Below are 18,137 nucleotides of genomic sequence, written 5' to 3' on the forward strand. Positions count from 1 at the left end.
ATAAATAATAGAATTTTATTTCTAACAGTTCTGGAGGCTGGGAAGTCCATGATTAAGGCACTGGCAGATTCAGTGTCTGGTGAGGGCCTGGTCTCTGCTTCCAAAATGGTGCCTTAAGTGTTGCATCCTCACAGGGCGGAAAGGACACAGCAAATGGGGCACATGTCCAGCACCCCTTTCATAAGATCACGTTGCCCCATGACTTAGTCACCTCCTAAAGGCCCCACCTCTTAATATTGTCACATTGGCAATTAAGTTTCAAGACATGAATTGTAGGGGCCTTTCAGGCCATGGCATATGGTGACTTGGAAGTGGAAGCAAAGGTAAATGTCTGGGCTCTTTAGATTGAGTGAGTGAGTGCTTACTGTTTTGAGTGCCAAGTAAGAAGGATAATTGATCATGTGTTTGCATAAGGCATTTATGGGTGATTTTAAACATATATTAAGAGAAATAGTAACTTTTAAATTGTTGGATCATTTTGGTTTAATATTGAAAATTACCTTGCTTACCTTGTAAAAGGACAGTGTTTATGTATTTGACTTAGGAAATTCTGAAGAGGAAATTGAAAGTCTGGAAGTATTTTTTTTAAATCCAACAAATGTGGTCTACCCTGTGCAGTAAAAATGGCTGGCTGAAATTTCTTTTGTGAGAGAGGTGGTATATTGATGAAATATGAAAACTCCATAGGGCTTCTTTATATTTTTATAACCGTCTTTTCCATATCACTCCACAACTGCCTCAAAACCATAACACAGCATTAGACAGTAGCTTCTTATGAACACGGAGCAATTCTTTTCATGTCTGTGTATCTAGCTCCTGCCAGAAAGATTGCTTAATACTGTGCTGTTTAAAAGCAGAATTTTAATCTCAGAAGGAAAGGGAAGAGAGGTCATAAGTGAAATGGGACGAGAGGACTGCCTGCTCACCCTTCATATCCTGCCTGTCAGCTGCACCTGACACTACCAAATAGTTTTTTAGCCTTTTGCAGCTCAATTCTCCACAACTCCCTTACTGTTCTCCTGTGCATCCAGAGTAAGCTGCCTCTCTCCATGAGGAGTGAGTGGGTGTGAATCTAAGATACTGAAAGCACCATGAGTGAGCACGGTAGTCACAATGTGTTGGTGCTAGACCCAGATCTACCCATAAAGTATTTATCTGGGTACTTTACTTTTGGTCTTGTATTCTTCATCTGTGAAAAGATTAGACGGATATCAAGTGATTTTACAGTAAAAAAAAAATATGATGCTGTGACTTTCATGTTAGCTGTTTGTACTCTGGCTTTGTAAACTTAGTCCATTGTAAGGCTTAATAGGCTCAAGTACTCTGATGTGATATTTAGTGCCCGTGCTGGCGCTTGAAATGGTCTTACTTGCATACCTACAAATGGTTATAAGCATACTAAAATTTTTAAATATTGCACTTATCAAAGAGTAAACCTACTTTTATACACAAACACGCACATTACTATTGATGATATTTCTTATAACCATTTGCTAAGTTCACATTTTAGTTTAAAAAGTGTTAAACTTATTTGGCATGTCATCAACCTCTGAATTAAAGGTATTTTCCCCATTCTTGCCTTGTAGGGGATTTTATTTGCTTCTCCTGAGTGTTTAAAAGGTCCACTTGACTTAATACATCTGTGGCTTCATGAATCTGCCTGTGTTTATGGAGACAAACTGATAGACAAGAAAGATTTTGATTTGTTTCAGAAAAAAATGCTGGAAACTGCTTATAAATATTTTGAAGTAAGTGTATTAATGTCAGAGGTCACTACTTACTCCAACACCAACCGGGTATTGGGACTAAAGTTAGATGAGGATATGAGAGAATTGCACAAGGGCTTACCTTTTTGCAATGGCTGTGACTCCAGAATACACTTGGTCTATGCTTGGGAACATTCCACCCACCTACCCATGCGTGGGTCTGCAAGCTTTTCCCTTGCTAGGCCATGCTGCCTGCAGCGGGACCTCTGGATGGTTGACATGCCATATTTTTCTCTTTCTCATCCTGCAGGGTATAGATAGTCACATGCTGCTTCAACAGCCCCTCATTTATTGCCACTTTGCTAACAGAGGGAAGGACCCACAGTACATGCCAGTGAAGGACTGGGAAGTGCTGAAGACAATTCTTACAGAAACCTTAGACAACTACAATGAACTAAATGCTGCCATGCACCTCGTTTTGTTTGAAGATGCCATGCAACATGTGTGAGTTAACTAGTCACGATGCTTTTTCACAAGAGGAAGAATGGCTGGATATCCACAACTGTCATTTTTCAGTAGACCATACTAAGCACTCTGAACCATCAGTTCTTATCTGCTGTTTGACATATAATTTTAAAATATAAAAGGGTTGCTCTTTAATGTCACAATCTTAATAATGTCTTACATAGGCACACTGTTTTCTGAGATGCCATCATATCCATTATTTTACTTGAATGTTAAGAAAGTGGAAACATAAATTACTTGTTCAAAGTCACATAGTTCATAAGGGACAAAGGACTAATTTTCATTGATTAAGCAGGTTTTGTTGAGTGCCAGATAGGAACATTGCCAGCCTTTCAGCAACTTTGTGCAAATTCTTTAAAATGGGGGAGGTCTCATGCTTTCTTGGCAGAAAATTAGAAAAAGGCACCTGTCCTTGGATAGAGCATGGCTGACAAGGTTCTCGCTCACCTCCTAGACCTGGTACCTCGTGTAGTGCACAGACTGTGCAACCAGCTGCAGCCCCTCCTGTCGGACGTTGTTCTAGGTGCTGAGATACAGCAGCAGTGAACACAATCCAGTCCCCTCTAGTTGAGCTTACATGTTAGCGACGAAGATGGACATTTATAAGGACATGAACAACTAAGCAAGAGAATAAGCAAGAAAAATATCAGAAAGTGGTGTGTCATGCCAGGAAGGAAAATAGGTTGATTCTGTGAGAAATACAATAAGTGAATTTCCAAAGAGGGACTGGGCATCCCTGTGAAGAGGTGACATTTAAAGTGAGACCTGAATGATAAGTAGGTGCTAAGCATGGAAAGATCTGGAGGAAGAACATTCTAGACAGAGAGCAGATTGCATCCGACCCTAAGGCAAGAATGTTTGAGATACAGAAAAGATGATCAGTTAGGCTGCAGCATAGAGAAAAATATAACAAAAATGGAGAGGCAGGAACTGGCCTTACCAATACGAAGTATTTCCTCGTAACCAGAATAAGGAACTTTGATTTTATTCTAAGTGCAGTGAGAAGTGGTTGGATGGGTTTTATCCTGGGGATGACACAGTTCATTGTCTGGGCTAAACAGCTTGACATTGCCACTGCTGTGTAGAAAGTTGATCCCATGTTTACATCCAATACTGCTCTCCTAGTCCAAGTCACCTTCATCTCTCATTGACAGCAGCAGAGAGACTTAAATAAGTGACAACAGCCAAAGACTTAAACAGAAAAAGAAAAAAGAAATCATTGAAAACAAGAAGAGGCTGAGTGCGGTAGCTCACACCTATAATCCCAGCACTTTGGGAGGCTGAGGCAGGAGGATCACTTGAGGCCAGAAGTTTGAGACCTGTCTGGGTGACATAGTGAGACCCCATCTCTACAATTTTTTTTTTTTATGAGCTGGGTGTGGTGGTATGTGCCTGTAGTCTCAGCTACACAGAAGGCTGAGGAGGGAGGATTGCTAGAGCCCAGGAGTTCGAGGTTGCAGTGGGCTAGGATTATGCCACTGCACTCTAGCCTAGGCAACAGAGTGAGACCCTATCTCTCAAAAATAAAAGACAAGAAGAAGGAAAAATCCAGAGAAAATAAGATGTGGAGAATTCAGTTTTTAGAAGAATTAATCTTTAAAATTTTCGTAGGCCCTAGAACCTACAAAAATTGTAGAGCCCTTCCTGTCATCACAACTAAGTGTTGGTAGTTTTACTGATCCCTTTGCAGTTGTGATCCTTCCTCTGATTGTGCAAAGGAAGTTTCAGTTGGAATCTAAAACCGTGGTGTTAAATCAGCTATTAGTAATGCTGTTTCTGGTTGGGTTAATATACAGTCACTGTGTATGGGCGTCCTGGCTCAGGTGAAACAGAAACCTCCCATTGATACTGAGGAAAAGAGTTTTCCCATATAATCCCTCAATACAGAATTTTCAGTGTCCTAAAAGGTAAGGCTGTTTCTTTGATCAGGCATTATGAGCTAGAAGCTGATTTACTCAGCATTAGAGGTGATTTAAGAGCGTGTCCTTGAGTGTTATAGAAAGGGACTTTGCCACTTAGTGAATCTTGTGAGGTTAAAAGCCTCAAAGCATACATTAAAATGAAATGAAAACCCTGCTTTATAGCTTGGGGTATCTCTCATGTCAGAGTAATTTTATAGCTTTCCCCAAGGTTGTTTTGTTGTGTGGTCATGTGAAGTAAAATTTAATGTGATGACTGAGCTTGTAAAAATAACCTATCTTCTCTGTTATTGGAAGTTTTCAGAAAATGTTCACATGTGCTGGTCCTAATATAAGTGATCCCAACTTAGTTTTTTTCAAAAAGCACTATTTAAAACAATTAATGTAGATTATTCAGGTTCTGAAGTTTAAGTTCATTTCAGAAAAGCAACCTAGAGCAAAATGATGGCATCAAATTTGGGGTGTTTTACTATCTACATGCTTATATTTTGTTTTGCTGGTTTTCTTAATATGTATAACATAATTATGAACTATTTCTTCAAGCCCATCTTTTGCTAAAGTTAAAGCGAGTTTATTTATAGCTATAAAATATAGCATAATATAAATAGATTAAGCATTCAGAATGCCTTGGATATTACAGAACAAGGGATTAGTTGACCTTGGTGGAAATTTAACTTTGTGGTACTAAATGGCTTCAGCAAATTATTCTACAATGGTGTAGCTATAAGGGAAGGCTTTAGTGTGAAGGAAGCAAGAATCACATTAAGAAACAAGTGCTTGATTTGCTGAGTAAATCACACAGAGAGATCTGTTGGTCTAAATAAATCCATTCTTTCCAAAATAATTCTACAGCAAAGATTTCTGGCACAAGGCTATTCCCCCTTTGATGTCCTCATACTTGGGTGCTGATGTGGAATTCGGATCTTTCTTGCTAATCAAAATATTTTGAAGCCCTTAACACAAGGCCTTTGCATATATTTTCTTTTTGGGCTTTTGGTGGTGATAACAAAGCACTAAGGGAATCCAAAATGTTATTAGCATAGGATGATTTGTCATGGGAGCAGTTCAAGGGTGAGGGTGAAGATAGAATCTTTGTTTGTTGGGGAAACAAATGAACAAGGACTAGAGGTTTCCAGTAAAAACCGGAATTTAGTCTCTCACTATTTATCTAAAGAATAAACAAAGCAGACATAGGCCAGGCGCGGTTGCTCATGCCTGTAATCCCAGCACTTTGGGAGGCCGAGGCGGGTGGATCACTTGAGATCAGGAGTTCAAGACCAGCCTGGCCAACGTAGTGAAACCCCGTCTCTACTAAAAATACAAAAATTAGCTGGGCATGGTGGTGGGTGCCTGTAATCCCAACTACTTGGGAGGTGGAGGCAGGAGAATCACTTGAATCTGGGAGGCGGAGGCTGCAATGAGCCAAGATCGCGCCACTGCACTCCGGCCTGGGCAACAGAGCAAGTCTCCATCTCAAAAATAAATCAATAAAGAAAAATAAACAGAACAGACATAGTCCCGGGGTATTTTCGATTTTGTGCCATAATGGGCGCTTCCTTTTCTCAGGTGTCGCATCAGCCGGATCTTACGAACCCCTCAGGGCTGTGCTCTCTTGGTTGGAGTCGGGGGCAGTGGCAAGCAGAGCTTGTCCAGGCTGGCAGCTTACCTTTGTGGCCTTGAGGTCTTTCAGATCACTCTGACCGAGGGCTATGGAATCCAGGAACTTCGGGTGAGTAAAGGGGACAGGCAGTTCTTCTGACCCTTCTGCTTGGCAGATAAAGTCGAGGCTCCTAGTGCGCCCATGTGGGCTGTGACTCCCAGATTTGGCCAAGGCCTCCCCAACCACGGGGAGAGCGGGAGCTCTTTAGAGCAGTAAATGACCTTTGGCAGTTTTGCCTTTATGGTCAAATTAGTAATAATAAATTCCTACAAGTTGCGTGTAGGTTTAATAACATGTAAACCTGGCTCAGAAAATATTTATTAAATACTTGCTTACATAAATGTCTTTCTATTTTCTATTAATCAAACCTGATGCTTATCGCTGTTAGTGTTCCTTTATGATAGGTTGGGGAAAAAAGACACTAACTTCACAAGTGAAAATAGATTTCTTCCACATCGGGTAAGAATAGGAGAAGAAGATGCAATAGGAATAACACGTTCAGGAAACTCTCGTGTGTTTTTCAAGTTTTGCTTTTTAATAGCAATAGTTCTTACAAAATAGTACCTACAATTTGTGCCAAGTGATATTTTAAGTTTTAAAAAATAACATATTTTTAATATTACTAATGAAATAAATAAACCCATTTTCGATAAAATAGGACAGTTGTTAAAATGAGCAGACTTCTTTTTACAGCACTGCCTGAAAAAGGCGTCACTGAATTCCCTCGTACACAATGAGAAGGGAGTTGGTGATCTGCAGCCTGTTTTCATCCCTCTGCTCCAGTAAGCCAGAAACACGACACTCATCCTTACAAGTCAGAAATGGAGGTGGTGTCACACTGCTGTCCCCTAGAATGGGGTCTCTCAGAGAAGGAATATATAAACCAGGGAAAGGCACCCCACAGTGCTATGGTGATACAGTTACTGAGTTCTTCCCAGCACTCACACACATCCTCTCAACGCCGCATCAGCATTTTAACAAAACATGAATGATGGCCTTTCCTTACAGGTAGATCTTGCCAATTTGTACATCCGAACCGGAGCCAAGAACATGCCCACTGTGTTCCTGCTGACAGATGCCCAGGTTCTAGATGAGAGCTTCCTCGTGCTGATTAATGACTTGCTGGCATCAGGTGATTAAACCAACACATTTCTTGAAAGATCTTCCCCGATGACAAATTATCTGTAGTTTCAGTGAACTTTAAAGAGAGAGAATTCATCTTTGAGATGTTTGCTCGGCAGTCTTTGGGGAGAAACCTATAAACCTAACTAATTTGAGGTGTATTGCTTTCTTAGTCTGTTTATGGATGAGAAGGCCTTCAGTGAAGTAAATGTTATTCCTACACGTACGGGTGTAGAGGGTGTGTTCATCATGGCTTGTCCTCAATGTGTTGTATGTCTCGTAAACAAAAAAGAAACATGACATTTCTGATTTTAAACTCTTACCATTTATGCTGAACTTTGTCTTGTAAAACATTTCAAACGTTTAAAAGTTATATGTGAAATTTAAATTGCAATGATCTTTTAGTAATTCTACTCATTCTTTGGGACAGGAGAAATCCCAGATCTGTTCAGCGATGAAGATGTGGACAAGATAATTTCTGGAATTCATAATGAAGTTCATGCTCTGGGCATGGTGGACTCCAGGGAAAACTGTTGGAAATTCTTTATGGCCAGGGTGCGACTACAGCTCAAAGTAAGAAATACTTGCTTAATTTGCATATTAGTTAAAACCTGCTATTGCAACTATCTGGTTCTATTCTGAGTTTTTTATTATGAGTTTGAATTTCAGTAATGCATTTTGAAAGGACGTGTGCATTTTTACATGCCTGTATCTGGAGTGTACCTTCCGAAAGTGTCCCGTGATGCTGGGCTCCTGCAAAGCATTGCTGAGCGGTGTGTGCAGTCCTCAGCTAAAGTGCATGTGGTCTGTGCCCTTGAGGAACTTACACTATTATAGAACACAGGAGACATCAGAAGTAATTATCATACAATATAAATGTAAACAGTGCTGTGGGATTGCAGAGGAGCGCAGCATCCTTCCTCACTGGAGCTGGTCGTCCTGGAGGAAATGATGGGCCACATGTTTAGCATGGAGAAGAATTCAAGGGGAGGAGCTTTCAGGGACAGGAAATGGTATTTATATAAAGGTCAACTGCATGGTACGTATTTGCAGAAACCCAAGTTACCTCTAAAGGCCTGGAACATAGAGTTCTTACAGGGAGAGTGAAATCATTAAATCTGGTAAAGTAAATTGGAAGAGATAAGAGGTTTCTAAATCATAAAGTGAGTAGTGAGGAAAGTTTTGAATTAAGAAAGTGATGATGATGTCAGTAACTTCAGGGAAAGGAATTTAGAAGTAACACTCAGATGGGCCGGGCACAGTGGCTCACGCCTGTAATCTCAGCACTTTGGGAAGCCATGGCAGGTGGATCACCTGAGGTCAGGAGTTCAAGACCAACCTGGCCAACATGATGAAACCCCATCTCTACTAAAAACACAAAAATTAGCCAGGCTTGGTGGCATGTGCCTGTAATCCCAGCTACTTGGGTGGCTGAGGCAGGAGAATCACTTGAACCCAGGAGGCAGAGGTTGCAGTGAGCCAAGATCGGGCCATTAAACTCCAGCCTGGGTGACAGAGTGACACTCTGTCTCAAAAAACAAACGAAGTAAGCTCAGATTTCTGAACTCAGATGTACCCCAGTGTTCTTCCTCATTGGCTGCTCTGTGCTATAGTATATCACATAGGCAGATAATATAACCAGATAATAGATCAATAAAGGTCAAGTATCACAAGAAAACAGGGAGAGCCTCCAAACTCATCAGGAAGCCAATTTAAGAACGCTGCTAGGGAAAATTCTGGCTTTCTAGTATGGAATGGTTGGTAAACTAGGAAAGCTGCTACTTTACTGTTGCTTCTCATATTGTTAGCTTGTCAAGTTTAGTGGCAGGCTGCGGCAGCTATAAAACTGGAGTATTTAAGGATAGGAGACGGGGACTGGCATTGGCCCTGAATATGCCTTAGATTGGAGGTTAAGGAGCAGAGTCACTAAGTTTCTCCAACATTCTGCTATTTCAAGTTTCACATTAATCTTACTGAGCAATTCTGGGCTGAGGTTAGAAGGTTAGAACTTAAGGTTCAGTTGCCCAAAGAGCTTTTTCCCCATCAAAAATAGGACTAAAAATACATTTGTCAGGTAGTAACAAGGCCAGGGATTTCTTCCTGTTCCATTGTGATATACTAGAATCAAATTTTCTTTATAGAATGGGAAAACAAGTACAATGTTAGAATTTGAGGTAGTAATAGTATAAATCAATGGTTCTCATAATCTGTTGCTCAGAGCTGCAGAATCAACATCAACAAGAAACTTTTTTAAAATGCATTTTCTCCAACTCCGAGCCAGACCTCTTGAAGCAGAAACTTTGGGTGGCCCCAGAAATCTGTCTCAACAAGGCCTCCAGGTGATTCAGAGGCATGATGAAATTTAAGAGCCATTGTTATAAATCGTGCTAGAATGAACATTGTTTGTATATATCTTTCATGCTCAACTTTGCTTGCTTCTACAAGATAAATTCCTGGAATGGATATTGCTAGATTCAATAGTTACAGCTTGTGGTAGTTTTAAAACATGCCTTCAAATTTTTAGATGCTCTTCTTACTCACAGGTGACATCTAGATCCCCTCTTCTTGAATTTGGGTGGCGAGCTTGTGACTGCTTCAGCTAATATCCAGTATGGCAGAGGTGATGCTGAGCAGCAACCAAGGCTGAGTCATAAAGGGCTCAATTTTCTTTTGGATTGTACATATTTTTGTTTATAAGAGTGCTATGTATTTAGGCAATTATTCTTATATATGTGTCTCACGTATATTTTTCCTATTCTTTTGTTTGTCTTTTAAATGTACTTATGGCACATGTTCATTTATAGGTCTGTAACTTTCCAATTTTTTAAAGGTTTACATGTTAGATTAATCAGTGTTTTCCTTAATGGATCCTCAGATCCATTTCTTGTAAATTTAGAAAAGTATTTTACTCTTCAAGATAATCTTTTTTATTTTTTATTTTTTATTTATTTACTTAGTTATCTTTTGAAACAGAGTTTCACTCTTGTTGCCCAGGCTGGAATGCAGTGGTATAATCTGAGCTCACTGCAGCCTCTGCCTCCTGGGTTCAAGCAGTTCTCCTGCCTCAGCCTCCTGAGTAGCTGGGATTACAGGTGCCTGCCACCACACTTGGCTAATTTCTTGTATTTTTAGTAGAGACAGGGTTTCACCATGTTGGCCAGGCTGGTCTTGAACTCGTGGCCTCATGTCCACCCGCCTCGGCCTCCCAAAGTGCTGGGATTAACAGGCATGAGCAAGATAATCTTTACCAAAAGCAGTCGGAACTCAAATTAAGCTACAGTTAGAGAAAACTCAACAGTTTCTTAAAGCCTCTCACAATAGTAAGTCCAGACTGGCTCAGTATTACCCTTAGAGGCCCCTTAGAAGAGATGCTCGTCTCATCTTTCCCTTCTGCCTGCTTTCATCGTGATGCCTCTTGCCTCCTGATCACAGGTGGGTGCAGTATGTTCATGCTCCAGGCAGGGGGAAGGAAGGGGAAGAGGACCTGGAGACTCTGTACCAGGAAACCTAAGCTCCTCCCCCAAAGCCTAACCTGATGTCTTACTGGCCGCAAATGCTTCCCAAGCTGCCTCCGGCTACTAAGGAGTCTGAGGGAGTAAATATTTAATTTGGGGACATTGCCTTTATGAGTAAAATTTGAAATGGATTTTGGAGTAGTTTTAAAAAGGAGCAGTGTCAGTCATTTCAGTGCCTATATTGTTTCATGCTCTTTAAAACTTTTCTACCTCTGAAATATATTTTTTATTAAATATGGTAAAGTGTGAGCTGAGAGGTTTCAGGTTATTTTTCCCAAAAAGATGTCTTCTTGTCTAAATAACATGTATTTCTTCCTTACCAGCTTCAAATACCATCTTTAGTGTATGTCCAATAGCCATATTAATTGTGTCTGTTTCTACATTCTCTGTTCTCTTTTCTTGTTAACTCTCTGCTACTGATTTCAGCATTGCACTATAAACTAGTAAAGCTTTATCATTTATTTTCATTTCCAATTGCTTTTTCTTGTTAAGCTTTTTCTACTTATTCTCCTGTGTTTATATGTTTGGATAAGCATTAGCATCATTTTGTCAAATTCTAAACACACTCCATGTCAATTTTGATCAAAATCATGCTGAATGCTTATTTTATATTAGAATTTAATCTTCAGGGTACAATGTCTTTTACTGCTTTTATAGAAGGATTGTTTCATAAAGTTTTGTAATGGTGTATTATCTGTAAATAGGAGAGCTATTGATTTTTAACTTTATAATCAGCTACCTTACTGTCTCTCTTATAGTTTCTAATAGTTGGTTGATATCATATAGCCTGCAGGTTAAGATATTTTGTCTTTCCTGCTCGTCTGTTTTTCTGTTCTCCTCCCTCACTGCATTGGTAAATATTGCAGAACATTAAATAATTTTGATAATAGTAGGAATTCTGTCTTGATTCTTACTTTAATGGGGATGTGTCTAATGTTTCACTGTTAGGTCTTACGTTGGCTTTTGATTCAGAATATGTATCTTGTCAAAGAAGTATCTACCTAGTAAATTCGTTTTCAGCATCTGTTGAGATATGTATATGTATTTTTTCCTTGGACTTACTAATATTCGTATAATACAGAGTGATATACGGAAGTTTTACATTTTTATATTTTTATATCCATCAGCCTTTTTCTGTTTCCTCTGGGTCTGTGTGTAGGCAGACCTTACCGAAACTGAGATCAGTTTTATATTCATTTCTATTGTTGTCTAATCCTTTTTATGGTCTCATTTTTTAGTATTTAACTCAGTACAAGATGGAATTTATTTTTGAGTTAGATATGGATAATTACCCCCCCCATCATCACAGGATTATTAATTGAATGACCTATGTCTTCCCTACTAAAATGAGTAGGAAGTCGCTTTTTTTTTGTTTTTGTTTTGTGCTATTTTGTTTTTAACATCAAGTAGAAATAGGGTATCTCTGTCAGAAGAAGGAATCCAACTTCTGATCCCCTTTGGCCTTCTCACTTAGTTTGATCCATCCTGTGGAAGGCTAATGGTCAGCACCATGACCACTTTACCTTGAGGGAGAACTATCACGGTAAAAAATGGGTAGTGTTTTAGCCTGAAAATACCAGCTTCTTTCTTTTAATTTATGTATATTACCCCCACATCCTTGGAATTTTAAAGAATTCCAAATTGCTCTATGTTATTTTCAGATATCATGATATTCACCAGTGTGTACTAAAGACTCAGAATTTCTGATGAGCTGATAACTCTTTTGCATACGTTCCAAGCCGGGCATCATGGAAAGCTTAATGTGTTACGGGGATTGGTGAGCACACCTGGCAGGTCGAGCTAAATGATGTGAAGTTGCCACCCCATTACCCATGCTCACCACCCAAAGTCAGTTCCCACTTGGAATGCAGAGACAATGAGAACCTGTTGGCATGCAAAATGTGACCTCTGAATCCCAGAGGGCAGTTCCCATTAACAACCATCAGATGTGTGTCCTTGGATTGCCTCAAATAAGCCAATGAATAGCAATGCCAAATGCCTTCTCTCCTTCATATTTGTCTATGTGCATCTTTTCCCACACAGTTCTCATCTTACAGCTAGAATATAGAACTTTCATCTCCTCTCTGGTGGACCTTAGTTAACCCAATAACTTTTCTTTCTTACTTTCCTTCCTGGCCATCTGATACTTTAGGGCAAAGGACACTTGATTTATGTAGCAGCCCCGATTCCATCCCAGGATTTTAGATATTTGCCTCGTTATCTATCTGTTTAAGTATATATATATATAGGTATCCATTTCTGATAATTTAAAAAATACATGCTCATTGTAGAGAATTTAAAAATACAAAACAATACGAAAAAATATTTTTAAATTATGCTTAATAATATTGTCTAGAGATAACATATTGGTATCTTTCCTCTCAGTTTTCTGTGTGCACATAAACATGAAGTATATGTTCAGAACTAAAAAATTTCTATTTACATCTCACGCAGTCTTCTTTAATTACCTTCCCATTTGCCTTTCTGATTAGAAGGCTCCCATAGGAGGTAAACATCAAATGATCAAGAATTTGGTGTATGGAATGAACTATTTAACTGAAATGTACTTTATTGTAAATAACTATTTGTAGAAAATGGCCTTTATCCACTTACAGCTTTTTCTAAATTTCCTATTGGTTTGCTGTAACTTCTTATTGTTTTATAGGAGCACTTTATATAATGGATATTATTTATATGTCCAGAATGTTCTGGTTTTAGGTGTTTCCAGTTTTAATTTATCATAATTCTGCTAACTTTATGATGACCTCCTGTTTTACATTCATATTTATTAAAAATGTTAAATTTTTATTTTATGGCTTTCATGTGTTAAGGCTTTTTTAGGAAGCAATTTTTGCACTCCATTGGTTATAAAAAATATTATTCTGAATTTTCTTCAAATTATAATATTTTTAATGTTCAGCCATACAGTTTTGTGTAAATTATAAGATGGTTTTCCTACTGTTCCACCCCGAATACCCTCAGTGCCATTTATTATATAATCTCTCTTTTATCACTGATTTGAAATGATGTTTATCTCATATATTAAATGCCCAAATATATAAGATTCTATTTGGGGCTGTCTATTATGTCCCATTAATTTGTTCCTGCATAATTGCCATACTGCATAATCAACACACATAATTGGTGTGTTTATTATGGCCTTATAGTATAGTATGTTCTGGAATCTAGTAGAGCAAGATAACCTTCCTTTTCTACATTTGCTTAGTTATTTGCACCTTTAATTTCCTGGATTAACTATGAAATCAGTTTGATGACTTTTTAAAAAATTCAATGAAAATTGAATTTTGGGGATAATGGATATAATTACAATATTGAATATTTTTATTCATTTACCTACACTGTTTTCCTTGTTATAATTTAAGGTTTATTCTTGATAGTGTGAGTTCTTTCCCAACACAAAGGATATTTTTCCAGATATCCTTTGATCTTCTTACTCATTTTTATTCTGGCTGAACTTTAAAATCACTTTGCTAAGTTCTGCTAATCCTGTTGGGATTTATTAGAATCACCTAAAATTTGTTAATGAATGTGGGAAGAATTAGCATCTTTATAATAATTGACCTCTTCCGGGCATGTGGCATGTCTCTTCCTTTAGTCAAAGTGTCTTTAACTGAGCTTTGAAAAAGCAGCTAATTATCTTCAATTCATTTTACACATTTCTCATTAAGTTCTTTTCTCAATATTTTATAGCATTTTCCACTCCTGCCAAATTTCTAACTGATCATTGTGGACATAAAAGCAAGCCACTGGATGGAGGGAAGGAGGAATGTATGGATATTTATTTATGTGTTTATTTTACCAACCAATTCAGTGCACACATTAATCCCACTAGCTTCTGCATTTTGTTCTTTAGAGTTTGCTGAGTAAACAGATCATCTTTTAATTTTTAAACCTTTATAATAATCACCACTTTCCTATATCTTGGGACAGCCATACTTTCTGAACAACATTTAAAACTTTTAAATAACTACAGTGATCATCTTTATTCATTTATTTATTTATGTAATGGGAATGCCATTAACTTTCCATCATTGAGTATTGGATGAAATGTTGGCCTGAGGTATTTTAAATATGATTTTTGAGGAAAAGGTGTTGCAGTTTATCCTATCCGTTTTTATTTAAACCCGCTTCTTTTATCTTCTTTCTTCATCTTGGCCTGTTCTCCTGCTATGGATTTCTATTACTTTCTTTCCTTCCAGCCTCTTGAGAGTGCTATGCAAGTTTTTATTATTTTCTTCAGGTTCTTACATTAAATCAACTTCAGAGGAATTATCTGCCTTTCAATCTGCCGGATGCTTTTCTATTTTTCTGGGTTTTATAGTATTTCTTCTTCTGGCTCCACTTAGACTTCTTTCCTCTTTGCATAGTAGAGACAGCAATTCACAGCTAAAGTTTGGCAACAGACAAGGTGGGTGATTTCCTCCTGGCTCACACAGCGTCGTGTGCAGGGACCTGAGAGTCTCAACAAAAAATGTCAAGCACCACTTGTATGCAAGCAACAGATTAACAGAGACAAACATGGCATAAGCCAAAAGACTTAGTAGTAACGCAAGTAATTTTCAGGGTATGTTTTTCATTTTGTGTAAAAGTTCAACGACTCACCTGGCCAGTGGAAAATCAGATATCGCAGAACCTTATCCTTGCAAGATTGTAAAGTCGAGTCTCTTCAAACCTACCTCTGGCTGAGGAGCAGAACGTTTGGCTTCTTTCCCTTATGCAGATAGCCATCTCGACGGCTTCATCCATGAGAGGGGCACTCTTCACCCCTCTTGCAGCACATTCTGACACAGGCACTAATGAGAAACAAGAAACTCTAACAACTGGCTTGCCCAGCACTGGTTCCAGAGCTCTGTAAATCGCTATGCTGCCAACTGTGTTTTGCTTTGCAGGACCACATCTCTCTGGATACAGTGCTCTAGTCTCTGTCCTCCCATTTTCTGTTATTATTTGACATAAGTAGAATGAAAAGAACTTTAGAGAAAGACAAAAGGTGCAACCTTGTACTCTGTATCTGAGGTTCACCCTCTTTGAGATTAGATAAAACAGCAAAACCTCAAAAAAATTAGGATAGAAATATGAATGTTTTATTTTACCCAGAAAAGTTTTTTTCAGACTGCTGTATATTTACTCATTCATTTAGCCATTCATCACTCAGCAAATATGTACTGAGTGCCCGTGATGTGCTGAGTCTTTGGAATGTGACAGGGAGCAAAGGCTAACCCAGCCACTGCCCACCTAGAGCCACCTCATTCAATCCAATAATCACACACAAAAAGTAAAATCACAACGATGTACTTGAGAGATAAAGGTTATGTAACATAACAGAAGACAGGGCAAGAAAGATGTCACGAAAAAGTAATGATCAAGAAGAGAGTCCCAAAGAGTGAGTAGAAGTCTTTCCATTATTTTATATTGTAAAAGAAAATTTTTACACCAGAAATCCAGTGCTTAATCCCTTGAGTAAGAACGTCACTGTATGTTGAATAGCCTTTGCATTTTGGAAAGCATGTCGTGCTTTTCTCATTTTGCTAGCATTCAGCTGTGGGGTTTGCTGGTAGAGTCTGAGGCCTGTTCTTGCAGTGGTGCATGTGTATAGAGTTATCCCATTGCGTCAGCAGAAACACCATCTACTCTAACAGAGCAGCGCTGATCAGAAGCCAGAAACTTGGCATGACACAATTCAAATACAGGCCTATCCAGAAGAAAGAAAAATAGGCATCTGATTTTCTTAAAAAAACAAAACAAAACTTATACGTTGTTATGGGGCTAGAGACTGGCTTGGAACGCAGTTTGTGACCAGTGCAGGCCCTGGTGACAAGCATGGCAGCTGAGATGAGGGCTCTGCTTCCTGTCTTCCCCCTCAGGAATAGGTTTGCTCTTTGCTATCTATTGGGATTCCACACACAATTTTCTTTGTGAATAGGAGAGTTTTGTTCAGAAAAAGAAAGAAAAATTAACTAAAACTCCCTGATATCAAACATTACCTCTAGCAAAAATCTGTAATGTCCAATATTTACACGAGTCAAAGGTTATGGGAATGAGTTCATTGTGTGCTATCTAAAAGGGAAATAAATAAGAAAATGTATTGAGTGTGTGCATGTTGAAGCTATTGGATCTTTTAAAAACAAATTCAAATTGAAAGGTAATTAGATGGGGGGGTAAATACAGGAAGATATGAGGACGATGATAAAGTGACACTGAAGCAGTCAAACCTGGGAAGGTTTTCTGCACTAAACCTCCCTTCCTACGAGGGTTTCCTCCGATTTAGACTTGATTATTCTTGAAAAATACTGAGGCTTTTGAGGATAAATGCAAATGTAAGTGATGGATGGAAGCTTCTGAAGTAAATATGTAGGAGGGTTACTACCATCTGAGAATAAACTATATCAACTGGAAAAAAAATACAGTGACTGTAGCAATTCACATTTTCATTACCAGATGAAATGGACTGAGCCCTGTTAGTGATATACAAATAAATATGTACTTACGATGAGATCTTATCTAAACGAAATGAAAACATATTACAAAGCACAGGGAAAAGTGGATTCCTGCAAATGAGTCATAACACCTGTGTGAGCAAAAGAAAAAAAGAATAGAAAATTCTACGGTATGAATTCCCAAAGCAAGTTCCTGACATCCAAATGTGAGAGCTGCAGGAAGTACATAGATGGTGATTTTAGGGTCTGCTATTTACTTGTGAGAATTTGAGAAAAGAGCACAGCTGCCAGAGGCATTTTTAACTTTATTTTTTTGCTGACTTTCCTTTCTAATCCCACTGTTGGAAACTAACTTAAGCCAATTTGCTCACTTGCAATTGTCAAGAACTTTTTGGTGGGGACGGGAGGAAAAGGGAGGGTGAAGTTCAGTGAATTTAGGTACTTCAAGGTAGATGACATCAGTTGAGTGAGGGAGAGGGCTTTTTCCCCAAATGTCCCAACTCAAGGTATGCTTCCAAGAAAGGATGTCTCAGACTGAAGCCTCCTACAGAGAGTTGATTGGTGATAATAAGGAGACGCACCCACCAAGCCTTACAACCTGCTCTTTAAATGAGCTTAGTGTAATCCCAGCTCTGTTCTTTTGGGGACCCCACTTGCCCATACTTGGAAGGTTTCTTTGGGGCAGATGTGGCAATATTTCCATGGAAGGATTCAGCTGACCTCGTAATCACATCAAAAGACTGGACTGTTAATAAGCAGTTTACCGCAGGACTGGTCAAGTTCCAAAATCCCAAGGGCCACTGCCCAAAATAGAATTATTGAGATACCTTGATACTTAGATTTTTAAATTTTGTTCATACATTGGCAGAGCTATGCACACATTTTTGATGGGGAGGTTTTGCTTCATATATCTTGAACACTACTTATTTCATCAGTGAAAAATCATGTCTACCATCCATGATGCTGCCTAACCAACTATTTATGTTGATGAGAGAAGTAGTTGGCTAAGAGCTTCTGGTAGCTGGATCTGCAGTGTGGGCTTCCATTAGAGTCCATGAAATGCTGGTTAGCCACCTTCCCACCAGTCTGTGTAGCCCTTATTGGTGTATTCCAGATATTAACCAACAGCCCCTAAGGTGTAAAATAAAATGACTATTCACATGCATATTATACTAGTGATTAAATTATAGACAATATAACACCCTTTTAAAATTATTTTGTTTTTATTTCTT

At 38.6% G+C, this 18,137-nt stretch overlaps 1 protein-coding gene across 1 annotated transcript in view; it reads left to right on the forward strand.

Moving 5' to 3' along the window:
• DNAH11 (dynein axonemal heavy chain 11) overlaps positions 1-18,137 on the forward strand; it is a 363,940-nt gene that overhangs the window by 203,704 nt on the left and 142,099 nt on the right. The window contains exons 50-54 of the mRNA XM_030822211.1: positions 1,587-1,748; positions 2,017-2,210; positions 5,717-5,879; positions 6,819-6,942; positions 7,363-7,505. Coding sequence (XP_030678071.1) covers positions 1,587-1,748; positions 2,017-2,210; positions 5,717-5,879; positions 6,819-6,942; positions 7,363-7,505 — 786 coding nt within the window. The remainder of the gene's footprint in view (positions 1-1,586; positions 1,749-2,016; positions 2,211-5,716; positions 5,880-6,818; positions 6,943-7,362; positions 7,506-18,137) is intronic.

This window comes from Nomascus leucogenys, chromosome 11, assembly GCF_006542625.1.
Source record: "Nomascus leucogenys isolate Asia chromosome 11, Asia_NLE_v1, whole genome shotgun sequence".
Taxonomy (NCBI): Eukaryota; Metazoa; Chordata; class Mammalia; order Primates; family Hylobatidae; genus Nomascus; species Nomascus leucogenys.